A 25,762-nucleotide genomic window follows, 5' to 3' on the forward strand; every position below is an offset into this window, starting at 1 on the left:
CTTTGGTATTTCATGATTTATCATCTCAGCCTACTTGAAAATCGGTGGTTTCTTATTGAAGGTGTACTTCCTCACTGGGAATTCTCTCTCCAAAGTAGTATTAGTATTTTAAGACACTACTTACGAATGTTATTCAGAGTAGCACTACCCAAATTCTTTAGTTATTCTGGGGTGAAACGGCCGTTCTGAAGGCCCCCCCGGTGGTGGCCGGCGTGCAGGCAGCAGTGGGAGCTGTGACCTTAGAGCCATCTGGTCAGCGCCTCTAGTTTCGGAGACGGTTCTGTCCAAGGTCCACTAGTGAAGTGCGTGCTGAAGTGGAAACAGAAGTAGCTACATTGGCCAAAACTGTCCTTGGAATTACATACAGGTTTGGGTTTGGTTTCTACAGAACTTGGTCCGAGTAATTACTAATTCTTGAGCCTGTTTCCTGTACAGTATTAAAGCTTAACTGAGATAAGCATGCACATAAAATAAGTATAACGGATTCTCTGACATTGCAAATTGCTAGCATTTTAAGACTTCACTAAACCTTAGGAGAAATTGAACCACCACCCCACAACTGGTAAGTAGTATTCCTTTGCGCTTGTACGACACAGGTAGCCTCAGCTTACTACATCGTACGTTTAGGATGCATTAGCATTTTTCATATTGTTATCCAGTCTCTTTGGTTTACACCACATTTTTGTGGCTATAGAATATAGTCCATTCAAGAGATAGGAATTTCTAGGATTTTTAAATACTGTACCATTTAAAACAAATAATTCACAGAATTAAAAGTACATGGCAAGTTACTAGGAGGAGAAGGACTAAAACCCAGGTTCTTGTCTTTTCTTCTGGTTATGCTGTTCCTCCTTCCCACAAACAGTAATCAGTCAGACATGGCTCTCGGCCTCAAGAAGCCAAAATGATAACCACTTAAGGCTCTGGAAACTTCGACCCTCCACTGCCCTGTCGCCCCTCCTCCCCCAGTGCACTGCAGTTTGGCTAGTTACACCTGCCTGATCCGAAGTCTAGAGGAATTTTGCTCGTGGATCCTCTCTTCACGTGTAATATTGCTTCTCACAAGAATTCACTGATGGGACGCTGCTCTGTGCAGTTAGGCAGCTAAGTTTATGGAAAAAACTGGAAGTTGCATTTTGAAAAAACAAGAACAACATTCAGCAGCTGCCTTCCCCACTCAAGCAACTCATACAGACAAAAGAACGGCATGTCACTAAAGTATCTTGCAAAGAAATCAATATTCTGTTAAATATTCTATCAATGCCATTTAACATTTCCTTTGTCAAAGTGAACGAACATATGCTTTGTTTTCCTTGATTCTAAATCTCCCTTCCAGGAATAATTCAGGCAGTGGTTCATATGAAAATAAGTTTGCTTGCTCTTCCTGGAAAGTATTGAGAAGTTTGTTGTATAATTTACTAACCTGTAATTATACCTGAAAATGAGAAATGAAAGAACTTGCCAACTGGGTAGAATACATTGTTCTCTGGATACTGGTATCATCTTCAAGTGATGAAAGAGGGAAAGAAGCATACGTGAAACTAGACAAATCTAGAACTACACTGTCCTGATGAGAACACGTGCTCACGAACAAGCGGCTGGTCTGTGCCACGTGCCCCAGATTCACCATATTTAATCCTCACAGCCACCCTGGGAGAGGCTTATGCCCATCCAGCGGATAAAAAGAGGCCCGTGGAGTAACCTACCCAAGGCCCACAGCTAAAAAGTAGAATCTGAACCTCGGTCCATGTGGCTCAACGGCTCTTTATCTCCCAGGCGGTTAATACTGTTGTCAGCTGCCTAGACTCCTCGTTACCCTGTTGACATCAAGCTGGAAGCTTTTTTGTGCTCCCACGAAGGTCTTGCTCCCCATTCAGAATCAATTTTTACTGAATAAATAATTAGCATGGCACATTAAAAAAAAAATCAACACCTGACTAATACAGTAAACATTTCTATGTTGGATTCTTAGAGAACAATCAGTAATTACAGTCTCGAGTCTATTTGAGTTGGACTTGCCTTTTGTCAAGCATAACCTCCAGGAGAGCTGATCTAGAAAGGAAGATGAAAACATATAAACTTTCTATTTCTTCTGTTTGTGGAAACAGGACTAAAAAAGCCATGTCAAAGAACAACTTGAAAATACCCAGTTTATCTTAACTTGACCCTGTAATCAAGCACAAATCCTCTTACTAGCTCTACCTACCTTGTGATCCTTTTGACAAGATGGGCAAAACCGACTAGCTAAACTTGATCCAGATGTCTGGGGTGACGTCGGGTTGTAGGTTATCACTGCCTTTAGAAGTGCTAAATAAACACAGAAGTTATCTTCCCTCCCAGGATTAAATGAGGATACCTGTAAGCCATTTCACATTACACCTGCCTGGTCCACAGTAAGTGTTCTGTAAAACGTTAACAAGTTAGGATAAACTTAGCAACTGTACCTTTTTTGATCAATAAGACAATATGGCTGTTTTTCCATTTTAATCCAGATTTGAAGAGGGCTATTGAGACACAGACATTAGGGCCTATGGTAGTAAACCGTAAGCATACAGAAAACATGATCAGACTGCCACGACTCAATTCCTACTATCAGTCAGGCCTTGTCCAACAACAGCTCCCCACTCCCCCATGTGGCGACAGGGTCCAGAAGACCTGGCTAGCCTCCAGGGCGCAGGATCTACCACTGTCCCTGTTTCCTGGGAGAAGAATCCGCTTCAGCTGCGATGCTTCAGCCCTTACTAAAAGCTCTTCCTCCTATTACAGTCTAGGGTTTGGTTTGGTTTATTTCTCGGTTTTAGCTCTAACCTAACTTTTGAACCTATTCCATCCCTCAACTCCCACCCTGTTGTAGAGAAAAGCAATCACAGACCCAAGGATTTTGCCCACAACCAGACCTGCTGGACTCCGAAACTCGCTCTTAAGCCGTAACATACATATTTCTTCCTGAAGCATTATTTATGCAAGTGTCCCATTCATCTGTGAATACTTTACACTTAACTAGTCACATCTTCTCATACGTCAGCTCATGGCCACACACCGTACAAGTCTTCCGATACATGTCATCCTCTAGGTTTTCTTCTGGTCCATACTCATGCTGATGAGCAACGGTTTCCCTTTTCCACACGCTGCTTCTTACTGCTCGCCGTAATTCTAAGAAAATAAATAAAAGCCAGTTTTCCAGTGATGCTGTTCAGCTGAATCTCAAAATCCATCAAGCTTTGTGTGTGTGTGTGTGTGTGTGTGTGTAAACCAAATATGGTTTACATTAATAACAAATCAAAATTGATTCTATAACCTTGGGCAGCTTGGTCCGTGAAATTACTCGTTGGAGCCGCATGAAATGGGAGAGAGAGAAATGGGGAAAGTGGGTTAGAGGTACAGTAAAACAAGAAAATTCAGATGATGAGTAAAAGGATTGAAAAAAACGGAATTCGTTCAAGCAGGTAAGAAAAATGATGCCACAGCAGGAAAGGGGAGTCAACCGGGATGACTCAGGACAAGGAGCATTTCAAAGTTCCGTACGTTAGGGGCCACTTCTGTAAGAGGCAGGCCAAGCTCTGCTTGCAAGACAACTAGAAAGCCAAGAAGTCTGCTGCTGTGCTGGGGTTTCATCTCAGAGAAACTGCTTGTGTACCTGACCTGAAGTCCATTTAGTTCCTTATCTTATAAAATGAGAGCAATATTTGAGGAGAGGGATTGCCAATTATTGCAAAGTACAACCTAAATATAAGAACCAAAGGCAATTAAGAGCTGGAAAGAACCACAGGTTTTATTTTACTTCTTTATTTTGCAGGTAGGGAAATGGAACAAAAATAGCATGTGACCTCACGTCATTTATCCCAGAGTTTAGAACTTTTTCCACTGTATCATGTTAAAACGTCCTTAAAAAAACAGTTGGATGCTTTGAAAAGCAACTAAGCCAGTCACATTTTGAAAGTTCACACTGCATTACCTGGAGAAACCAAATGCTTAGTGTTAACTGGAAATTAACAAGCTAATACCGTCTCAGTTTCCAGTTTAATGAATAAAAAGCAACACTAATCATTTACATTTTGTTATTCTGACCAATGATCCATCAAGCCCAGCTCTCTGACAGCAGCACCACCTAAGGAAGAGTATGTTACATAATCTCAACCATAAAAATCACTATACCAAGTGATCACACGTCTTTAATCCTCTTTAGATGAATATCGAAATACTCGGATCTTCGTATTTCAGTCTACAGTATCGTACGTATAAGCAGATGTAGCGCCACGTATCAGGCACTGTTCTAAGCACTTCATCTAGAAACACATTTAACCCTTATAACCCTTTGAGAGAAGTACAACTATCATCCCAGTTTTAACAGATGAGAAAACCAAGGCCCAAAGAAATTACATCCGTTGTGCCTGAGGTCAAAGTGCTAGTTGATGTCAAAGGCGTGGTCCACCTCAGGTTCCTGTCAAGAACCACCGAAGCTACGCAGCCTTTCCCCACCTCCAGTGTGAGAAGCACTGGATCTCAGACCACGGTTTTCAGGCTTCAACATTACACCTCCAGACAGTTTCCAAACAGTGTTCATCCAGACAGTCATCTTTATTCCTCCTCTCTGTCACATTCTGAAGGTGGCAATTTTTTCTAGACAAACCTGGAACGCCCTATCCTTTATTTTACCTTAAAAAGCGAAACCATGTGCTGACTAGCACAGATGCCTCATGCCTTCAAGTCAATGACAAGAAGAGGTCTCCTGTTTGAGTTCCAATACCTCCCTTCCAAATTTGTTCTGATCGAAGGTATCCCAGCCACCTCGCCTTTACTACTCCACTGAGAAAACGCTCTCAAAACCTGACTGCATCCCAGTCACTGCTAAGCTAACCTCTAACTTGAGCATTATGTGAACTCAGGAAGAGAAGAAAACTATTTGCTTAGAATACTGACAAAATCTAGTTTACTATCCAAATTGGTCATAATTGAACATAAGGTTTTTACTGACTTTATGGCTTTTCCTTCCCATCTTTCAGCTAGTCTATCAAGAATAATGACAAGAAATAAAGCCGTGTCTTTAGTATGTACTAGACACTCCTGGAAAAACTCACGCTAGAAGATAAGGAAGTACTAAAATACTGGTATCATTTTCCGGCCTTCTTTCCCTTCCTGAACAATCTAGTCCTAAAGCCATTACGCGGAGCAGTGAAGCAGGCATCTGCGGTAGGGCGGAGGGAGCCCAAGAAAAGGCAGGCGCTCTCCCTACGGTGGAGGCTGCTAGCAACAGTGACGGCAGATTACACACAGGGCGTCAAACAACTACATTAAGGACAATGTGAATCAGGTTTCTCACTGTCAGAGAAGGGAGTTACAAACAAGGAAAAAAAATGAGAATGAATCTTAAAATTCTGGAACAGAACTGGGTATATGAGTGTGAACGCAAGGTGTTAATTTTTAACATATATGGGGCAGACATAAAAATCCAGATATATACATGTTTTGTGCGAGAAAGCAGAAGTCCTCAACAATGAAGACATGGCGAAAGGACGGAGGAACTCACTTAAAATTCCTTTTGGCCCAAATCTCAATCTGAACACCAAAATAAGGACAGAAATGAACCAAAAGCCATACAGAAGGGGCAGGAATGGATGAGTCCGTACCAATAATAAATGGCAGAGAGGATGCAGCAGAATGCAGATTTCTAACTGGCTAAACGTGGAAAGCGCACTGGGGGAAAAAAATTTTTGCAAAGAGCGTACTAAAGACTGGTTCAGGCAAGAACCATCCCTGAATGGATGCTAAATCTTGGGGGAGGGGTTAGGAGAACCAGGATATTTGTTTGGCTATAATTCTTTTTTTTTTTTTTTGCTTATGAAATAAAAAATAAGCATTAACACCATCATTAAAGGCAGACGGACATTGGTCTCCAGATACGCTGCCCTGAGAAATAGGTCACGTATGTGCGATCTCAGCCTGAAATGCATAACATGCACCTAACCACTGGGAAACCTCAGAAAAGCCCCAAATGAAAAGCATTTCTAAAAAGTCAAGATGGGGAAGGGACTTCTTCAAAGATGTCGATATCAAAAGAGAGAGAAGCTACAGAAATATTCCAGAATAAAGAAACTTAAAAAGACTTGGTACCTCAAGTCAATGCCTGATCCTAGACTGAATCTGAGCTATAATGAAAAAGCACACAGGACGAACAGAGCTGGACTCTGAGGACAGACGAGATAAAATCTCACTGCTCTGGTCCTGCTCGAGGAGACCGCGGTTCCCGGGAAGCAGGTGCTGCAGGGCTGGGGGCAGGCGCGAGCAACCCCCTCTCCGACGGGGCAGGCCAGTGTCGTGTGCGGAGTACAAATGGCACAGATGGCATCGCGCTAACAGGTCACTCTGGAGAAAGGATACAACCCTGTGTCCTTCATACTAATCTCTGCAATCTTATGGAACTTTCTGAACTTCTTTCCAAATAAAAACTTAGAAAGTCAAGGGGCGCCTGGGTGGCACAGCAGTTAAGCGTCTGCCTTCGGCTCAGGGCGTGATCCCGGCGTTATGGGATCGAGCCCCACATCAGGCTCCTCTGCTATGAGCCTGCTTCCTCCTCTCCCACTCCCCCTGCTTGTGTTCCCTCTCTCGCTGGCTGTCTCTGTCTCTGTCAAATAAATAAATAAAATCTTTAAAAAAAAAAAAAAAAAACTTAGAAAGTCAGGAGTTAGCTTGAAGGGGCCAAATTTGAAACCATTTGAGCCTCAAAATAACAGGAATGGACTATAACACTGATTTGAGAGTAAGAATCCACGAATCCAACTGATACTAAAGGAAACTGAATAAGAACTATAGAAAGAATAACAGAAACAGAAAATCACCATTTATATCCAGCCGAGTAAGAGCAGACCGGGGCAAGAATCACGCCGCGCGCTACAGCCCCGGAGTGAGACCTAAAGGAGATGCTCGCACAGGACCGGAGGGTCCGGCCCACAGGTCTCCTCTAATCACAGAGCAGAAAGGGCACCGGGCAAGGGGCAGACCCAGCAGACACGCCCCGCCCACGCTACACAAGGAGCGTCTCCCGCCGTGACGCACACGGACACGTCACGAGGGAAGGACTCCTACCAAAAATGCCCACAATCTAATAGTGCGAAAATAAGCTGCTGTCCCTAAATGAGGGACATTCTGCAAAACAGGTGTCAGTCTCCAAAAACATCAATAGTCCTAAAAGGAAACGGCTGAGGACTAGTAGAGTACAGATGCGCGTCACCTTTGACCCTTGGATCCAGTAACTAAAAAGCTGTGAAGGGCAACAGAACGACTGAATGTCTAGGACGTACTAGACAATGGCACTATATTAACTTTACTGAGTGTGACACTGTTTTTCAGTCACACAGAATGTCACTGTTTACGGGAGATAGCATGCTGAAATATTAAGAATCACAGTGTCCTCAGGCAACTCAGATGGGTCAACAAAGTGTGTGTGTCTGTGTGTGTGTGTCTGTGTGTAAACAAATGTGGCAAAATGTCAACATCTGGTAAAATAAAAAAACTTTTTAAATAAAGATTAATAAGTTTTTTACATTACTTCATTTAAGCAACTTAAAATAACTTTGGAAAGCAGAGGTCACCACACCTACTGCTGAGCGAGAAGAGGGGGGCAGAAAGGTCAGAGCCTAGAAGGGTGAGAGAGCCCCGCCAGCCGTGGGGGGGGGGAGCCCCACCAGCCGTGGGGAGCAAAGGAGCAGGGCCACGCCAGGCAGCACTGAAAGCTTAGCTGAGCTGGAGAACAAACAGCAGGTTACCGTGTTACAACCTCCTAGTCCCGCGAGCCTAGAATTTCCCAGCACAGAAAACTGGACTACCTCTCTGGAAATTTATAAAAATGTTCACAATAACCAGTCTTGCTATGGATATCTTCAGATAGATATTCTTGTTACCCAAAGAAGTTTTCCCTTAAATCCTTGTTTCAATGAAAACTTTAGTTTATGCCACTCTGGAACTTCTATTTCATTTGCCTTAATATCCTACTTTCATGAAAGAGACAGCTTGCATTCAATGTTGTTTAGGAGGAAAACTTCCAGGAGAACTAGCTGAGGCAGACCAAGTATTTCTAACTCCTTGATGGAAGGGCAGGAGTTTGTGACACAGGGTGCTCCCTGTTACCTAGAGGAAAAGTCACAAGAATACACCAGAGTAACATGACGCTTTGATCTGACCTCGTCCTCCACACACTGAGGCAGAGGGACATGGAACCGCGTCCTTCCAACTCTGCTGAGAGAAGCCCGAGAACGGTCATAAATGGAACCTGAGCCCCAGGACGTAAGATGTCCGCACCCCGAGCAGGAGCCCAGAGCCGGCTTGCCTCACCCACCTCTTCTGGGGGGACGTGCACGGTAACAGACAATGACGAATAATTCTCCATTTTTCTAGAAGGCTTACCTCTGCCAGTACTAAGTAAGAGAAAAGGAGGGTAACTCTAAGAAAAGCCTCGTCTCCGCCTTCTTTGTGGCGAGGCTCGCAAGCCCGAACCGTTCTGTGTATCTGCCCCAAACGGGAGTCTCGCGCAGGAGCACGAGGCGCATTTTCTGAAATCCAGCTGCACGGAGCAGCAGCGACGCCATCGTTCCTACTTCCGCCTCCTGGAGCGGAGAGACCTGTAACAACGTGAGCGTGCTGGCAGTTCTTGTCTTTTACTTTGCCTGTATTTTCAAAGACCTTATACTATTTATACTTAAATTTCTTCTGTAGTCAAACCGATTCTTTCTCAAACTGCCAAGCAGATCACATTCTCAAACAGGAAATGTAATCTCTCACCTTTCCATAAGCAGCTCTGTGTCAGCTTCTTTGTGGATCAAAATCAGAAGACCACGAGGAACCAGGTTCCAATTTCTTTTCAACTAAAAAACTTTTAGACTTGCTTTTATTCCTCTCTGTCCTGAGCAAATGCATGGTAAGCTCCTTGTTCCTATCTCTACGGTGTCTACTCCATTCTCAGGCCTCTGTGGCCTGGTCAGGAGAACTGGAACATGTTCGCCGACCTCTAAAGCAAACCAACGAGAAGCAGCCATAATTAAAGAGGGCGCCGCGCTGACCTCTGCCCGGGAAACACCAGAAGACCGTGCAGTCATGCTTTCAGGACGGAGTGCGCTCAGGCTTTCATATGCAAAGGAACCGAAAACACGCTTAGATTTGGAGGGACTTGGAAAATAAACCACTCAGGAAAATTTCCTCAAAAAGACATGCTTCATCCCGACAAGAATGGAATTGAATTAAAGAAACCAGTCTTAAGGGTCCACGAAAAAATTCAGGGCAAATTCGAACTCTTTGAGGAAGCGGGAAATCCACAGTTTATCTGGTGGTTAACAGCAGCAATTTAATGCAGTGAGAAAAAGAGCCAATTATACTTGAGTTTATATTTCTTTAAAATAATACCTATAAAAATTATATAAATCTTAAAAGCATTGTTCTATGCATACTAATATTTGATCTATAGGATTATCTTAATTTTTATAGAAAAAAAGTATAAAACAGATGCTATAATCTTTTACTGTTAGTCAAATTATAGGAACTTAGCCACATTTAGATGACATCTTGACCAAACTACAGAGATAGTATCTAAATAAAAATTACAGATAGCACCCCCTTTTAAAAGTATTTCATCACTTCACAGGTCTAAGTTTCTATTTCTAATTCCTTCATCCACGTACTACAGTCTGCACCAAAATACCACCAGGAAAGTGGCTTCGAGGGGCAGCAGAGAGGGAAGAGTGGAGGCGACTCGGGTAGCTGGAGTTACCGAACACCCCAGGCTGGTCTGTAAGGAGTCTGTAACTCTGCCCTCCGCTCTCATGCCCAGTAAGAAGCTTCTGATACTTTCCCCCTCGAGGCTCTCCTTGATGCTGGAAGAAGGAAGGGCTGGAGTAAAACATGAGGTGGACCATAATCGAACAGAAGATTAAAGGAAAGGACCAAATTGAAAGAAGTCTTTCAGTTGGTCCTTGCCGGTGTTTTCAGTGACTTGGTACAGCAGTGGCTCACGTGGGGAAGATTCTTCAATGAAATCCATTCCACATGGCACCGTTTGCCACAGGAAATCTACCCAAGCCAGACAAGTGTGCTTACTCCCGACCCAGGAGCTGACCTCTTAAGTCACTATAATTTATATAAAGACATATGTAAGGATGTTTAACATGAGGTTTTGACAAACTTCGTAAGTGTCCAACAGTGCTTCCATTTTTATAAGAAATATTTTTAAAGAGCCTGTGTATAGAAAAGAACTAGAAAAGCAGACATTAAAACGTCACTACTGACTGTCTCTGGGCAGGAGACGACTACGAGTTCTTTGCAGTTTCCCAACTTTTCTGCACTGCACACGAATTAATCTTATAGTGAGAAGAGGGGAAAAAGATCCTCACAAGAACAAGGCAGGCTTACACTCAACTTTTGTTATTGCTGTATTATTTAACACCTCTGAGCTACCTTCCAGAACCTCTTCTAAATCCTAAACACAAAGCAAATTTATTTATTGCGGCTGAAACACTCATTTTAAATGGATGTATATAAACCCTGTAACTACGTGAAGTACGCGCTCTCCAGACACACCTGACACCACGCCGGGGCCCCACAGTTGCCAGAAGGACGTTTCTGCCTGCTGTGCAAGACTCTCCTAGGGATTCCCTACTGCTCCGACCGCACCCCAGCTCCCCACCAGCACAGTACTCAGGACACTCCAACAGGATCTAGGTTTCCTTTCTCTTCTGACCAGCTCTGACTGCAGCACAGATGCTAGCACAGCGCCTGCTGACGCTACTGGATGCACTGCGGGACAGACGGATGACTGGACAGACGCACACATGCATACACGGATGGGTGCACGAACACATACAGACACAGACAGACAAAGGAATGGACAGACGGATGTATGGACAGACGAATGAACGTACCGATGCAGACTTTCGGTTATGAAAGCCTGCTTCCAGTCCCACCTCGCTAATAACTACCAACTAACAAGTCACTCTACCTTTTACTCGTATAAAAGAAAAACGATTAGACTTGCTGACATGAGAAGGCTCCTTCTAGCTACTAAATTAAAGGACTAATACTTAGGCACGATTTTTTCATTTTAAGCAATTAGAGACGTTGCTGGTAGAGATCCTTTTTTTATAACCCCGTTAGTCATATTTAAGAGTGAACTGATGCCAAATCCTTGACCGAGGATATATCCCTGATCGACCTCTGTTCCTATCTAAACACATAATTCACTTTAAGAGGAGGACTGACACGCTTTTTAGAACCGCAGTACTCTGAGGTTTGCGCCGAGAGCCTCAAACACCAAACTAAAGAGGACGAACTTTGTCTTTTCTTGCTTCAATCTATGGAAATACATTCCAATCTACTGGCAACAGATCTTTAAACAGGAAGAACTTAGTGAAAGGCTTTTTGCAAGTCAATAAAATACAGTCCTTCATGAGATCAATGTAGCCACTCACTTTTACTTTCTTTTTTTTTTTTTAAGATTTTATTTTTAAGTCATCTCTACATCCAATGTGGGGCTCGGGCTCACAACCCCGAGTTCAAGAGTCTCATGTTCCACCGACCGAGTCAGCCAGGCGCCCCTCCACTTACCTTTTACTTTCTTATCAAACTTCTTCTGTTTCATTTTCTCTCGGTTTTCCTGTCGAGCTTCCTTTGCTTCTTCTAATGCTTCCTGACTACCCCAAACTTCAAGAGACCTCTTCACAATCTACAACACAGATTTAAATAAGCCGTGATTCAGAGCTGTTAAGTATTATAAATTCATAACGATTAAATCCATGGACACCAAAACATGATCTCACTCAAGGGCAGTTTTATAAGCATTTGAAATCTTTAAGAGATCTTAAATTTTGCGAAGAGACAACTCTAGAACCACCTCTTAGCCTACAGAGCTAAGTAAATGGATGCTGAATTAGACTGGAAGTACAAGAGCAGCCTCTGTGTTTCTCTGCTACAGTTTTCACATGAATCCACAGTAGTACCTCTAGTCGGTGGGTCTGATGAGCTCTGTCCACTCACAAGATCTGCAGACCGATAAGCCACTGAATAGGAGGTCATCTCCCAAACCGTCTGAATAGGAGGTCATCTCCCAAAACCTCTCACCACAGAGAATCACTACTGCCCTTCCCCTCCTTGGTCCATTACTAACTTCTGATCTTTAGAATATCACTTTATTTTTATTTTTTTAACAACTCTGGTACCTGAATGACCTTAAGTCTTTATTCTAGTTTAAAAACTTTGCATTATATTTACTCTGTATAATATTTATTTACATTTAGGAGACTAACACACACACTAAGAATTATGCTCAGGATCTCTCTCACAATACGTTAAGGGAACCAAAATATCAATCGAGGTAGCCAAACTCAAATTTCTCCCTGACGTGATCAAGTGATATCCTGGCACTTCCTAAATTCTAAAACATCCCATTTTCACACTTCAACACCCCTGAAACGCGGCAGCAGCAGCCCCTGCTCACCGGTGCTGTGATGGCTGAGTCACAAAGGGGTTCGGAAAACCTGAACCCTGAGTGCAGAGAGCTTTAAGAACACCTTAGTAAATCTGTCATAGTTGCATTTCCTGTGTATATATGCACAAACACGATATATAGCAAAGAAAAAAACATAATAAATCTAATGGCTCTATTTCAGTAAGTATAAAATAAAAGCTCCAAGTGACAAAGCATTGGGTTGGCGTTTTTTCATTTTTAAGGATACATAAGATAATGGTGAATCTTCTAATTAATGGTGTCTTAGGTTTAATAAAATTCAATAAGTGATTGGCTTTACAATATAGTTTCCTAATTTTACTTGAAGCTACTAGGATTTTCTAGTATTTTCAATCAACCTGCTCAAAAGCAATGCCTCTCAATATTTTTTTATATAATGGCACAAAAACATAACGTCTGTACTCTCCGGGGACAGATACAGGAGGCTCCGACTCGAGGCACTCCCACTAAGGGGGTAACTATCTCCGCACACCACTACAAGACGAGGAGTTGAGAAGATCACTCACTGTGAGACACAGCAGAGTTACCTGGACCCTTGACACGGTTCCAGAGGAGCATTTCCCAAGTGGAGTTAGATTCTAGGCATTTGTGAAATTCCTAAAACTTTTTAGGATTTTCACTGGAAGGTGGGTGTGTAGGGAAATGGGGCCCAACTCTTACTCCCAACTTAGTTCCCAAATTGTACCAATAACATTACCTAATATTAATATATTTGCCTCAAAGTGTCACACCAAAAAGTAAAACCGGATGTTATTAAATGTCATTACATAGGACTATGACTCGTATGCAAAACAACAGAAGGAAAAGGATCTTTTTAACTCCATAAGCAAAACTAAACTAATTATAACTACTTTACCATTAGAACTTCACCCGACCGAGGGCTAAAAGTGACTGAGTATAACATATCAGAGACCTGTAATTTTAAGTAGAGTTTCATATCACCCCATTGTGAATGATGAGGATTCTTCTTCACAATAAATTTAAGAGCTGGTTCTCTTTTTTCTAAATCACAGTCTTTCAGAAGGTATTCTTGTTTGGCTTCTGTTTTAGTTATGAGCCTGTGTTTATCATCAGCATCTCTGAAAACAAATTAAGTCCAGTACTATGTTAGTTATTTTAAATAAATTGTATTTTCAAATAGTCCAAAGGGGCACGCATGCCAAAACATTATTTTAAAACAGTTTTTTCTGGGGCATCTGGATGGCTCAGTCAGTTAAGCGTCTGCCTTCAGCTCAGGTCATGATCCTGGGGTCCTGGGATCCAGCCCCACATCTGGCTCCCTGCTCAGCGGGGAGTCTGCTTCTCCAGCTCCCTCTGCCCCCCCGCCCAGGTTCTCTCTCACTTGCTCTATGCACTCACTCGCTCTCAAATTAATAAAAAAATCTTTAAAAAAATATTTTTTCCTTCAACTCTCATGGTCAAATTAGCAGCATAAAAATTCTAAACAGAAAGATACTTTATCTTCTACTTATTTGGAGAAGCTATATTAAATATTAGCAGATCCAGGTCACTTAATAAGAATTTCTTTTCTATTTATTTAAAGTTCCTCTTTGCCACAATGGATTTTTTTGGTTTGTTTTTTGTTTTGTTTTTTTTTTTTTTTTTTAAGATTTTTATTTATTTATTCAACAGAGATAGAGACAGCCAGCGAGAGAGGGAACACAAGCAGGGGGAGTGGGAGAGGAAGAAGCAGGCTCACAGCGGAGGAGCCTGATGTGGGGCTCGATCCCACAACGCCAGGATCACGCCCTGAGCCGAAGGCAGACGCCCAACCGCTGTGCCACCCAGGCGCCCCTGTTTTGTTTTTTAAAAAATTGTATTTATTTGATGGAGAGAGAGACAGCCAGCGAGAGAGGGAACACAAGCAGGGGGAGTGGGAGAGGAAGAAGCAGGCTCCCAGCTGAGGAGCCCGATATGAGGCTCGATCCCAGGACTCTGGGATCATGCCCTGAGCCAAAGGCAGACGCTTAACGACTGAGCCACCCAGGAGCCCCATGCCACAATGGATTTGAAATGACTAAGAGTACAGCAAACATAAATGAGAAGACTCAATGGGTAAGAAAATACAAATCAAAGCATAAAGTCAGGGTGGGTGGGATATAAGGAATACAAGTATACAACGTCCAACTGCCCCAACACACTGGAGCTTCCAATTGGCTCGGAGCTTGTTCAAAGCCAAGGTAAAAATGGAGGCACAGTTACACAGTTCTTCTCATTTATTTGTTGTCCATCTACATGCCAGGTATTACTCAAGGTACTAGAAAAACAGCGAAGAAGAAAACAAAGCCTTGTTTTCGTGAAGCTCCCATTCTGGTTAGGAGAAGACACTCGATAAGCAAACATAACGACGGATGAAAGCGCTATAAAGAAACACAAAGCCCGGTAAGGGAACAGAAATTCTGATAGACTGCGTAATCCAAGAAGGCCACAGATGAGGGGGACATTTGAGCAGGGCCCTTAAAAAGTCCGAGAACATCTGAACAGCTGGAGAGGAACATCCTAAGTAGAGAGAACAGCAAGTGCAAAGGCTCACGGGCAGGAGCACGATTTGCAACGGGACTCCTGGCAAGCGAGCCGGCGGCACTGGAAGGCTGAAGGGAGGGACAATGATGAGGAGGGGCGGGAGACCAAGTCTGAAGCGGGCAGGAGCTGTGTGTGGAGACACTTCTAGTCCACATGGATCAAAGCCATTGAAGAGTTCTGACTAAAATGTCTCCATACAAGAAGCCAATGCTGCAAAGTGGGGGGCACAGGCCAGTCAGAAGACCACCAGTGCCGCGCTCCAGGCAAGGGCTGATGGTGGCTGAGGTGGTGGTGGGAGAGGGGACGAGGGGGTGAAGCGAGGATATGGAATGAACACAGAGCCAAATGGATTTGGAAATAAATGTAGGATAAGCAGAGAAACAGCCAATGAAGTTGGCCTTTACGGAAATGAGGTACAGGTCAAGGAGGGGAGGCGAGACTTAAAACTGGGAATAACTGTATGAAAGCTAAATAACTTGGAAGTTTAAGCTAAAAGAGGGGACAGGTAAATGATACTCTACTAAAATTAAAATCCTCGAAGATATTGAAACAGAATGGAGGGCTGTGCTCCTAATTAAAGTTTAAAAGTATTTTTTTTCCCTGGGGCGCCTGGGTGGCACAGTCGTTAAGCGTCTGCCTTCGGCTCAGGGCGTGATCCCGGCGTTCTGGGATCGAGCCCCACATCAGGCTCCTCCGCTATGAGCCTGCTTCTTCCTCTCCCACTCCCCCTGCTTGTGTTCCCTCTCTCGCTGGCCGTCTCTCTCTCTCTCTCTAATAAATAAATAAATAGAAATCTTTAAAAAAAAAAAAAAAAGTATCTTTTTTCCAGACTACTACACAACTTTCTTTAAACTGATACATCAGTTGCTTCAGATGGAAATAAGATTATTTGTGATAATTTAGTCCCCAAAAGCTATCCATCCGCACTTTAAGAAGTGATAATACTGTGGATCTTAACCACTGTGTGTCAATGGGACAGTTTATAACTTGTAATTCCGACAGGAGCCAAACATTTCCAGTCACAGATCTGACTGTGAGACCAGCAACATCTCCCATCCCCTCTTCTCAGAATTCTACCCAGCGACCAGTCCACGGGGGTGTGTCCCGACGGCCACAGCAGGGACTCAGAGAGGGCGGGTCCCCCAGGGAGGTGCAGTTGATCCAGGGTAGCAGGTCCAAGGAGGAGGACCAGGAACAGAGAAGAGGGCTAAGTAAGAATCACAGATGGGGTCTTAAGGCATGAAAGACACCAACCCAGGTCATGCTGGGGTAAACAGTAGGGACGGAACCATGTGGCGTGAGCAGCAGCATCCTGGGGTGACAGAAAGAGGACAGAGGCTAGGAGAAGAAAAAGGATGAGAAAAGAATGTGACTTTTCCTCTTCTCTGCCCTTCACTCCCCTCCTCTCACTGAAGGCCCCCATCCTCTGACCAAGGTGTCCTTCAAGGGTGGGGGGAGCTAGGAACCTGCTACAGAGATGGTAAAGACCCACCAGGCCCACAGAAAGGAGGCCAGACCTACGGCTGACCGGGGCGTCCTTCCTGTTTATGGGGCTTATCATCACTGGGTAAGCACAGGCTTCCTGTATTTCTTTGGCAAAATGGAACCACAGAATTTTAGGAAACAGCTAAAACAAAAATCATAACTACTAAGAAAATATTAAATCCACATGGATCTACTTATTGTTTTGCCCTAAACCTACATGCAAACACTAAACTTTAGCAATTGAGAACGTCATCTGAAATAAGTACCTGCAGTTATCACAAGTTGCCAGATCAAAGTGGCTCATAAGGTAAGAATCCATAAATTCTTTACCACATTCTTCACATACTGCATAATCAAATTCCATAACAGGTCCTAAAGAAAGGAAGGTTAATTCTTTAAGTTTCCTTTTTTGTGACTTAGAACAATATATTTTCCCCTATCTTACGTTTATCAGTATGTACTTTATAACGGACACAAATACACTTACATAAAAGACAAAACCATGATTAACTAATGATATTATCTTAAAAAAGTGTTTTGAAGGAAAAAACTATCAAATCATCAAGTACGTTTGAACCCAAAACCACGTGTAAGGTGCTTGTACTAGTTCTGTACTGCTGCTGTAAGAAATCACCACAAATCTTCTGTTTAACACAAATTCACATCTTACAGATCTGCAGTTTCTAAGTCTGACCCGGGTCTCAGTGGGCTACAGTCAAGGTGCAGGAAGGCTGCATTCATTTCCGGAAGTTTTAGGGGACAATCTGCTAACCGCCATTTTCAGCTTCCAGAGGCTGCCTGCCTTCCTTGACTCCATGACTCCCTTTCTCCATCTTCCAAGCTGGCAGTAGCCGCTTCTCACATCACTCTGGCTTCTTCCAGAATCACATCTCCCTGTGACTCACTCTCCTGCCTTTTAAAGTACCTGAGATCACACTGGGCCCACCTGGAGAGTACAGAACAACCTCGCACCCATCTCACGGTCTTTAACCTTAATCATATCTGCAAAGTCCCTTTTGCTATGTACGGCAATATATCACGGGTTCCGCAGTGATTGGAACGTGGACATCTTTCGGGACCGGTATTCGGCCTACCACCGCACTGCTAAGAGTACAAAGGAGGGGAGTCCCAGAGTAGAAGGGAGGGGACTTACAGATAGGGCAGATGGACACTAATACACACCATGGAAAGAGCAGTCAAGAGCAAGTCAACACTAGAAAAAACACAGAATTCACTTTCAAATAGGAAACTCTCTCCCCCTCCGTTCTACCCCACCACCACCACCAACAGAGCAAATACCTCAACAATGAGATTGTAAACTCGAGGGTGGAGATTATATTTAGCTATATATCCTCAATTCCTAGCACAGAAACTACTCTAGAGTAAAGCTCAATTTTTTTTTTTTACTTAAAATACCTGGCTACGGATCTTTCCTACAGAATTGGTTCTCTCAGCAAGTCTGAAAGTTTTACTAGTACGTCTTCAGGATGATTGCTACTGCCAAGCCCCAGCTCTGAGAACTGCCACAACTCCCAGTGGAAAGAAGAAAGGAGTCATCATTTGTCCAGTTGGCTCGACACACTCCTATCACTGCCTTCCCTCACCTACTTCCAACACAGCATGGTCAGTTAATATCCTACTACCCCTTAATTCCACTAATCTCCAAACTCTAACAAAAATATCACTCTTCTTTATAAAATATTAGCGGGGCACAGCTATAGACAAAAGAAAAAGTTTAAAATATAGTCAAAGATCTTCAAAAAATTATTAGAATGTGTTAGAATGGGGAAAAACAGGTCTGACACACCAGTTAGGAGGCTACTGAATAGTATTATTAATCAAAAGCCATAAAATGTGCATTTTCCTAATTTTAGAAAGTCTTTATGATGGGAAATTTTAAATGTACATGATGATGATTTTTCTACTCCACTCCCTTTACATTTACCACGTGGAAATTGGCAGTCTAGTGTAAGCAAGAGCCTTCCCTCCCCGCCGTTCGTTCACTCATGTACGTATTTATTATTGATACGGACTCACAGATTCCTATTTTTTCCAATGGCATTATCACTCAGTAGTGTCCTTAATGACTTTGGTGCTCAAATTATCTCAGATTTGGCCAGCAGGAGCCCCTTCAAGTTGTATAACACACTTCTATCACATTTGAACACTTACATATTTCTGGCATTACAGAATGTTCCAAACTCACCTGGTGGCCATGCTGCCCCAACCCTAGAATCAGCTATTTCTCTGAAGGGCCCTGGTTCCTTTCGGTGGGGGAACAGTATCAGAGTCCAAGATCTGGACACCAGGTATGCTCACTGCCACTGGGTTCTCTTCGCTTCAAGGCCCTTTCTGTGGACAGAGCTAAGAATACATGCACGTGTGTGTACACATATGTATGCACACACACAAGTACTCATACGTGCACACGTATCTTTCTGAGGTATAACTGACACTGTATTAGTTTCAGATGTCTAACATGATGACTCAATATAGTGTGAAATTATCACAATAAATCTAGTTCACATCTGTCACCATAGTTTACAAAATCTTATGAGATCTTTTAAGCTCTACTCTCCTAGCAGGTTTCAAATATGCAGCACAGTGATATTAACTAGTTGCCATGCTGTATATTACATCCTCATAACTTATTTTATAACTACAAGTCGTATCTTTTAATCACCTTCACCCCCCCTTTCCCTTATCACCTTCCTAGTGATTCTGAGGAACCTCTATTCTAGATTATAAAAGCATTTGATAGGCTTTGCTTTATAGGCAAATGACCCATATAACTTAATGGCCCAAATAATTTTGATTTTTCTCAGCTATGCTGAGGCTCTTTAAAAACTAACAAAGAAAACATGATAGAGGGGCACCTGGGTGGCTCAGCTGGTTAAGTGTCTGACTCGATTTCTGCTCACGGCATGATCTCATGGGTCGTTAGACTGAGCTCCACAGTGGGCTTCGCACTCATGGGGGAGTCTGCTTGAGAGCCTCTCTCCCTCTCCCAAGCTAAGTCAGCCCAGAGATGAGGGCCTTTTCTAATCTGTCTCCCAAAGGGGACACTGATGAAGGAAGTAATCGAGAGGACACGATGGCCAGCTGATCTATGAGGAGGACCTGGGCAATTAGAAACTCCTCACCCCCTACCCTGTTCTTGAAATGCTCATTCTGCCCAGCAATCCCACAGTGGGAGCTGTTCCACGGACAAACCCTTGAGAGAGTAAGGTGTCGTTGAGGCCATCTGTGACTGAACCCAGTTAAACCTCTATATGAACTGTTGAGATGTGGCAGGTGGGTGCAGAGATCTACTCATCCTGCAGCCTCCTACGTTCCCTTGCTAATTAAAGCTGCCCCCTACCAGTCTGGAGTGGCCTGACTCCTTCAGTCTCTTGCCCTCTGTGTGTCGGGCCAGTCTGCAAACCAACATGCACCTTTTCTAACTTCCGCAAATTCACAACCAAAGTCCTATTCACATGCAGCAGCCATACCATCAATGTATGAGTAACAGCCAATGCCACATGTATACCTTCATTAAGCAGGAAGGCACTACAATAGGTTATCAATAAATATTTGTTGTGTGATGGGATGCTTGGGTGGCTCAGTTTGTTAAGCGTCTGCCTTCGGCTGAGGTCATGATCCCAGGGTCCTGGGATCAAGTCATGCATCGGGCTCCCTGCTCAGTGGGGAGCCTGCTTCTCCCTCTGCCTGCTGCTCCCCCAGCTAGGGCGCTCACTCTGACAAATAAATGAATCTTCTAAAAAAAAAAAAAAAAAAGTGTTGTGTGACCTGTTAAATCAAAGTATAGGCTTTATAGGGTGCCTGGGTGGCTCAGCTGGTTGAGCGTCTGCCTTTGGCTCAGGTCGTAATTCCAGGGTCCTGGGATCGAGTCCTGAATCAGGCTCCCTATGGGGAGCCTGCTTCTGCTTCTCCCTCTTCCCCTCTCTCTCATGAATAAATAAATAAAATCTTAAAAAAAAAAAAAAAAGAAGTATAGGCTTTACAGCCCATAGTTGAGGCCAAAAATTGCAGACAAAAGCTACAATGAGTCTTCATATCCATAAAATCATAGGGACTTTAAAGGTCTTTAATTCCGTGCCTTCCCTCCTCATACAGGGCTTCTCTAATATACCCCGGTCAGATCTTTCAATCTCTGAACCCCTCCAACACTTTGTTCTTTAGAAGCAGCAATTCACATGGTTAGGAAGTTCTTCCATTTCAGAATCACCATGAGACTCACATGAAATATGGGCCGTCTTTAAGTGCAAAGTGCTAAATATATGCATGGTACTGGGCTGGAATCTCCCTCACTGTACTGTAATTGTCACCCACTGTTCCAAGTTCTGCCCTCCAAAGCAAATCACAGTAAGTATAATCTCTCTTCCACAGAGAAGACTTCTTACACTTGCAGGCAGTTAGAAGTGTCCTCGAAGTTAAACCTAACCAGTTTTGACAACTGTTCCTCACATGTCAATATGAAGACAACCATTTTGACCACCCTGTTTTGGACACTATACACTTGTCAATATCCCCCTTAAATATGGCACCCAAACTGAATATTTTAATCCTTCAAGTCTCAGCTTCTGAAAACAGTGGAATAGGACTCTTACCTACCTTAATGAACATGTAACATTTCTGTTGCCACAGCTAAAACTAAAATTGGTTTTCTAAGCTTCCCCAAGGATAAAGCTACAGATAAATATATCCCATTTTTCCTCCAAACAAGTAAAAGAAGGTCCTAAATGTTATCTCTTGGGTTCTAGCCCCTCATTTCAGCCTACCAAGACAATGGAGTATACTATCAGTCAATATATTGGCTGTCCCTGCCTATTACAAAATAACAGAGAGCAACAACCCTAAGTACACAAACCACAAGTTAATTATTGCCAAATCTGTTTACTTTTTAATCTACTAGCAAAACTGCCAAACTGTATCCCTCTTACAAACCTCACCTGCTCACTGACAAGTATGGCATTGTTTATAATTGATTTACAGAATTATGCAGATTTCTCAAAATGACTAATCTAGATACCTATTTTCTGAAAATACACTTTACCTGGCTGATGGACAACTTTTCCAATTGTATGCTGTTCTTCTTCTTCCTCTTCCAGAATGAAGCCTCCTCCTGTGTCAATGATCTTTGGGGCTGCTTTTACATTAGCCATACCTATGAAAAGTAAATAAAAGTGGTCAATAATTTAACTAGGTAAGCCCCTATGTTCCTTTGTGCATAAACAGGTACTTTAAGTTTAAAATATATCAAATGAGATAAGGATGTCCACTATTTTTTTTTTTTTAAGATTTATTTATTGGACAGAGAGAGACAGCCAGCAAGAGAAGGAACACAAGCAGGGGAAGTGGGAGAGGAAGAAGCAGGCCTCCCAGCAGAGCAGGAAGCCCAATGCAGGGCTGCCCTGAGCCGAAGGCAGACGCTTAACGACTGAGCCACCCAGGCGCCCCAAGGATGTCCACTATTAACACTTCCACTCAACATTATACTGAAGGGCCCAACTAGTGCAAGATGGCAAGAAAATAAAACAGGCATCAAGGTTGGAAAGGATTAAAACAGTCTTTATCCACAGATGATGTGATTACGTACATAGAATATCCACGAGAATCTACAATTAGAATGAAGATATAACATGTAGGAAAAGAGGTATAAAACCTCTACAATGCAACCACCACTAAGAGAAATCAGACCTAAATATAAATGGAGAAACAGACCTCGTACAGACTGGAAGACTCGATATTAGATTTGGTGCCAAAATTTTTATCTTCAGTACTTTTATTTCAGCATACTGTACAATTTTCACTTTCTGGCTGAGCTAGGACATAGGCCATGGAAAAGACTAAGAAGAACTTGCTTAGAATGTGGTGCTAAGGACCTGGGGAAACAGCAAGGTGGAGCAGCAAAGAGAAACGGGGCTCTGTCTTGGCATGACTGAGCACCGTTCAGTATCCTGCTCAAGTTAAGGTCTTGACTAGTCCAGCTGGTCCAAGCTCCTGAAGGGGGGGGGGGCGGTATTCCATGTCACAGCACAGTCCAGTGCCCGAGAACTCTTACAGAATATTCATTCTACCTTGCTTTCCACAATCAGAAGTTTCATACCTCTGTATGTTCTTTTTTGCACCCTTGCTCCACAACCATTTAGTACAGATCTACAAAGCCTTATGAAATCATGACTATGAATTAACACAAATGAACAACTTTTGTCCTGACTCTAGAACATCTCAAGTTGATTAAGGAATAAGAAAAGTAGAAAACAGAAAGGATGAAACCAGAACCATTAAAAGTGGCTAGAATTTGCAGATTCAGCGTCAGTATATCAAGACACGCTGCCAGCCCCAGTTTCTTGTCATTCTTCCTTTCTTCTGGCTGAGGAAAAGGGATAGTAGAGGACACAGCTCCAAACTGTGCTCAACTACTCACACAGTATGGGGTATAGCTTTAGGAACACCTGTACCTCATGTTATAGAGGCAGTCCTGAAGACCCACAGGTCAACCAAACTATTTTAAGTACCCTAAGGAAGATTATTACTTGACTACAGTGGAAAATCAGGGGATAGAAATATACATCCATGAAAGACACGCAGTCAAGGGCTGACCCAAGAAAGGGGGAAGATAAAATTCAGACAAAAATTAACAGCCTTTCTTCCTAAAAGTGAGACAATGCCTGGCACAGGAGAAGCAGTTGGTGAAAATGAAAGGCCGTGAATCCAGGATCAGATGAGCTCAATTATAGTCCTGATTAGCTCGCGTACTTGCTGGTATGAACCTGAGTAGATTCCTTTCCTTTTCTGGTCCTCAATTACCACCTCAGTAAAACACCGGGACCAAACGCTGCCCTAATTATTTTCCAAGTTAACAGTGAGAATCAAGTTAGCTAACTTGAAGGATGTGAAACACAACAGGTGCTACTCTTGAAAGCCCCACGAAGGCCGCAGCCTCGGTTTGCCTCTCTCGGTGCCCAGCACGTAGCCAGCACTGTGCCTTTGTTGAGTGGCTGAATTCGGGAGCGGTGCAGGATGACTGCTGAAATGCGTCACAAGTCTAAAACTTTTATACAAGGTCTACCCCTAGGGCCGGCGGACGCGCAGCTGGAACAAAAAGGGAAAAGCTAAGGCGCCTCCTGACGGAGAGGGCGGCTGCATCCCCCAAGCCTAAGAGGAGAGCTGGGCCACCCGAGTGCAGTAAGGAAAGCCCCGGCTCCAGCGCGGAACTGCTGGTGGTCTTAGCCCGCTTTGAAACGGCCGGCGGAGCAGACTCCCGGGACTGCGGGAGGGCAGGCGCGCAGACGCGCGGGCACCCGACCAGCCAGAGGGAAGGGGCAGGCGTCGCCAGGGCCCAAACCTCCGGTAGCCGCAGCCGCCGTCGCCGGGTAGGGCCGGGCCGCCAGCCGGGCCTGGCGCAACATCAGCGCCCGCTGCCGCTTCCGCTCGATGCTCGCCCGCACCGAGGCAGGCAGCTCCGCCGGCGGTTCCGAGGCAGCCGGCTCCCGCGAAGCGTCCCCGGCTGCCGCCATCGCCAAGCTCCCCAAAGGGCCGAGACTTTAGCCCCGCGCACGCGCATTGACACGCCGAAGCCTGCCCTCCACCCCTTCGCGACGCCTGCACCGCCTCCGCGTCGACTCCACTACGCGGCCTCAGAGAAGGAGAGCGCCTGCGCGATTTGAGGAGCCGGGGCGGAAGGGACGGGCGGAGGGTGGGGTTTGCGCACGCGCTGGGGCCAGGAATACCTGCTAGCTTGTAATCTAGAAGGGGCGCGGCTGAGGTCAATTTTCAGGACTTGGTCATCTCTATAACAATAGTATTGCTTGGTGGTTCAGAATATGGGCTTTGGAGTCAGATGTGAGTTAAATTCTAGCTCTGATATTTACCGTGTTTGCTGGAACAAGTTATATAACCTCAATTCGGTTTCTTCAGTAGTAAAACGAGGATAATTACGGAACCACTTCCTGGGGTGTTGGAAAGATTACCTGTAAAGGTTTTCAGCAACATGCCTGGCGTATAGAAAGCTTCCAAAAATAATATTAGCTAGTAGCACTAGCAGTGCCAGTCAGAAAAGATCAATGGATGATTCATCTGACTTGACTTTGAAAGCATGGCCTAGGGGACAGAGCCTTAGATTTGAAATGGGAACTCTGGGTTCAAACTCTCACCTGCTGTGTGACATTAGGCAAATACAGCACCTGGTACCAAAGCTGGTGTGCATGAACTTGGCTATCTTTTCCATGGAATATTCCTTCAGTGTGAATGAGATGCCACCAGGTAGTGGGTTTGGATTTGGGCCAAATCCTGACTTCCCAAAAGTGTGGTAAATGGAGCATTTTGCAAGAAACATTGCTCGCTTTTCCAAAAATGTATGCTTTTTTATTACAAATAAAATCTAATTGAAACCAGGAAACACATTATATTTTATTTACTACATATACCATTTAGAACTAGTTTTCAGAAAATCTGGTGCACCAAGGTTTCACACTCGTTTTCCATGGTGAAAATTTGAGCAGCACAACCTAGTGGTTCTAGTCTATCAATCATATATACATATATAATATATATTTATATATATTACAATATACATATATAATATATACATATATATATTACAATATACATATTGTACATATACAATATATACATATATAATATATATTTTTATATATATGAATGAGCTGGAGAACATTATATAAAGCAGATAAATGCTCAGATCTTCTGGTTGAACTGGAGATGAAGACCTCAAGCAATCCCTGTTCCCTTTCCCCTCAGTCCCTTTCTCTTCCTATCCATTGACCTTGTCCAGGTAACAAAATCTCAAATTCCATTTAACACCAAAAGCACAAGCAACAAAAGAAAAAATTAGATAAATTGGACTTCATCAAAATTTAAAACTTTTGTACATCAAAGAACACCATCAAGAAAGTGAAAAAGATAACTCACAGAAGGGTAGAAAATATTTGCAAATCGTATATGTGAAAGGAGCATAGTCTCCAGAATAAAGAAATTTTACAGCTCAATAACAAAAGGCAACCCAGTTTTTAAATAAGCAAAGGACTTAAACAGACATTTTTCTAAAGACTATATATAAATGGCCAACAAGCACATGAGAAGGTATTCATCCCTACTCATTAGGGAAATTCAAGCCAAAAGCACAGTGAGATACCTCTTCACCACCACCAGGATGAATAGAATTAAGGGGGAAAATATAACACAATAACAAGTGTTGGCAAGAATGTGGAGAAATTGGAGCCC

The 25,762-nt window shown here is 43.4% G+C and overlaps 1 protein-coding gene across 1 annotated transcript; it reads right to left on the bottom strand.

The window, feature by feature from the left end:
• Positions 1 to 2,469: 2,469 nt before the first annotated feature.
• On the bottom strand, positions 2,470 to 24,103 carry XPA (XPA, DNA damage recognition and repair factor). The gene is made up of 6 exons (XM_040631644.1): positions 23,865 to 24,103; positions 21,570 to 21,680; positions 16,780 to 16,885; positions 13,419 to 13,584; positions 11,587 to 11,704; positions 2,470 to 3,153 (listed from the first exon to the last, which is right to left on the bottom strand). Exons 1-6 carry the CDS (start codon positions 24,034 to 24,036, stop codon positions 3,005 to 3,007), a joined length of 822 nt encoding a protein of 273 aa, XP_040487578.1. The 5' UTR covers positions 24,037 to 24,103; the 3' UTR covers positions 2,470 to 3,004.
• Positions 24,104 to 25,762: the final 1,659 nt, after the last annotated feature.

The sequence above is a fragment of the Ursus maritimus genome, unplaced genomic scaffold (assembly GCF_017311325.1).
Source record: "Ursus maritimus isolate PB19 unplaced genomic scaffold, ASM1731132v1 scaffold_17, whole genome shotgun sequence".
NCBI classification, from domain to species: Eukaryota; Metazoa; Chordata; class Mammalia; order Carnivora; family Ursidae; genus Ursus; species Ursus maritimus.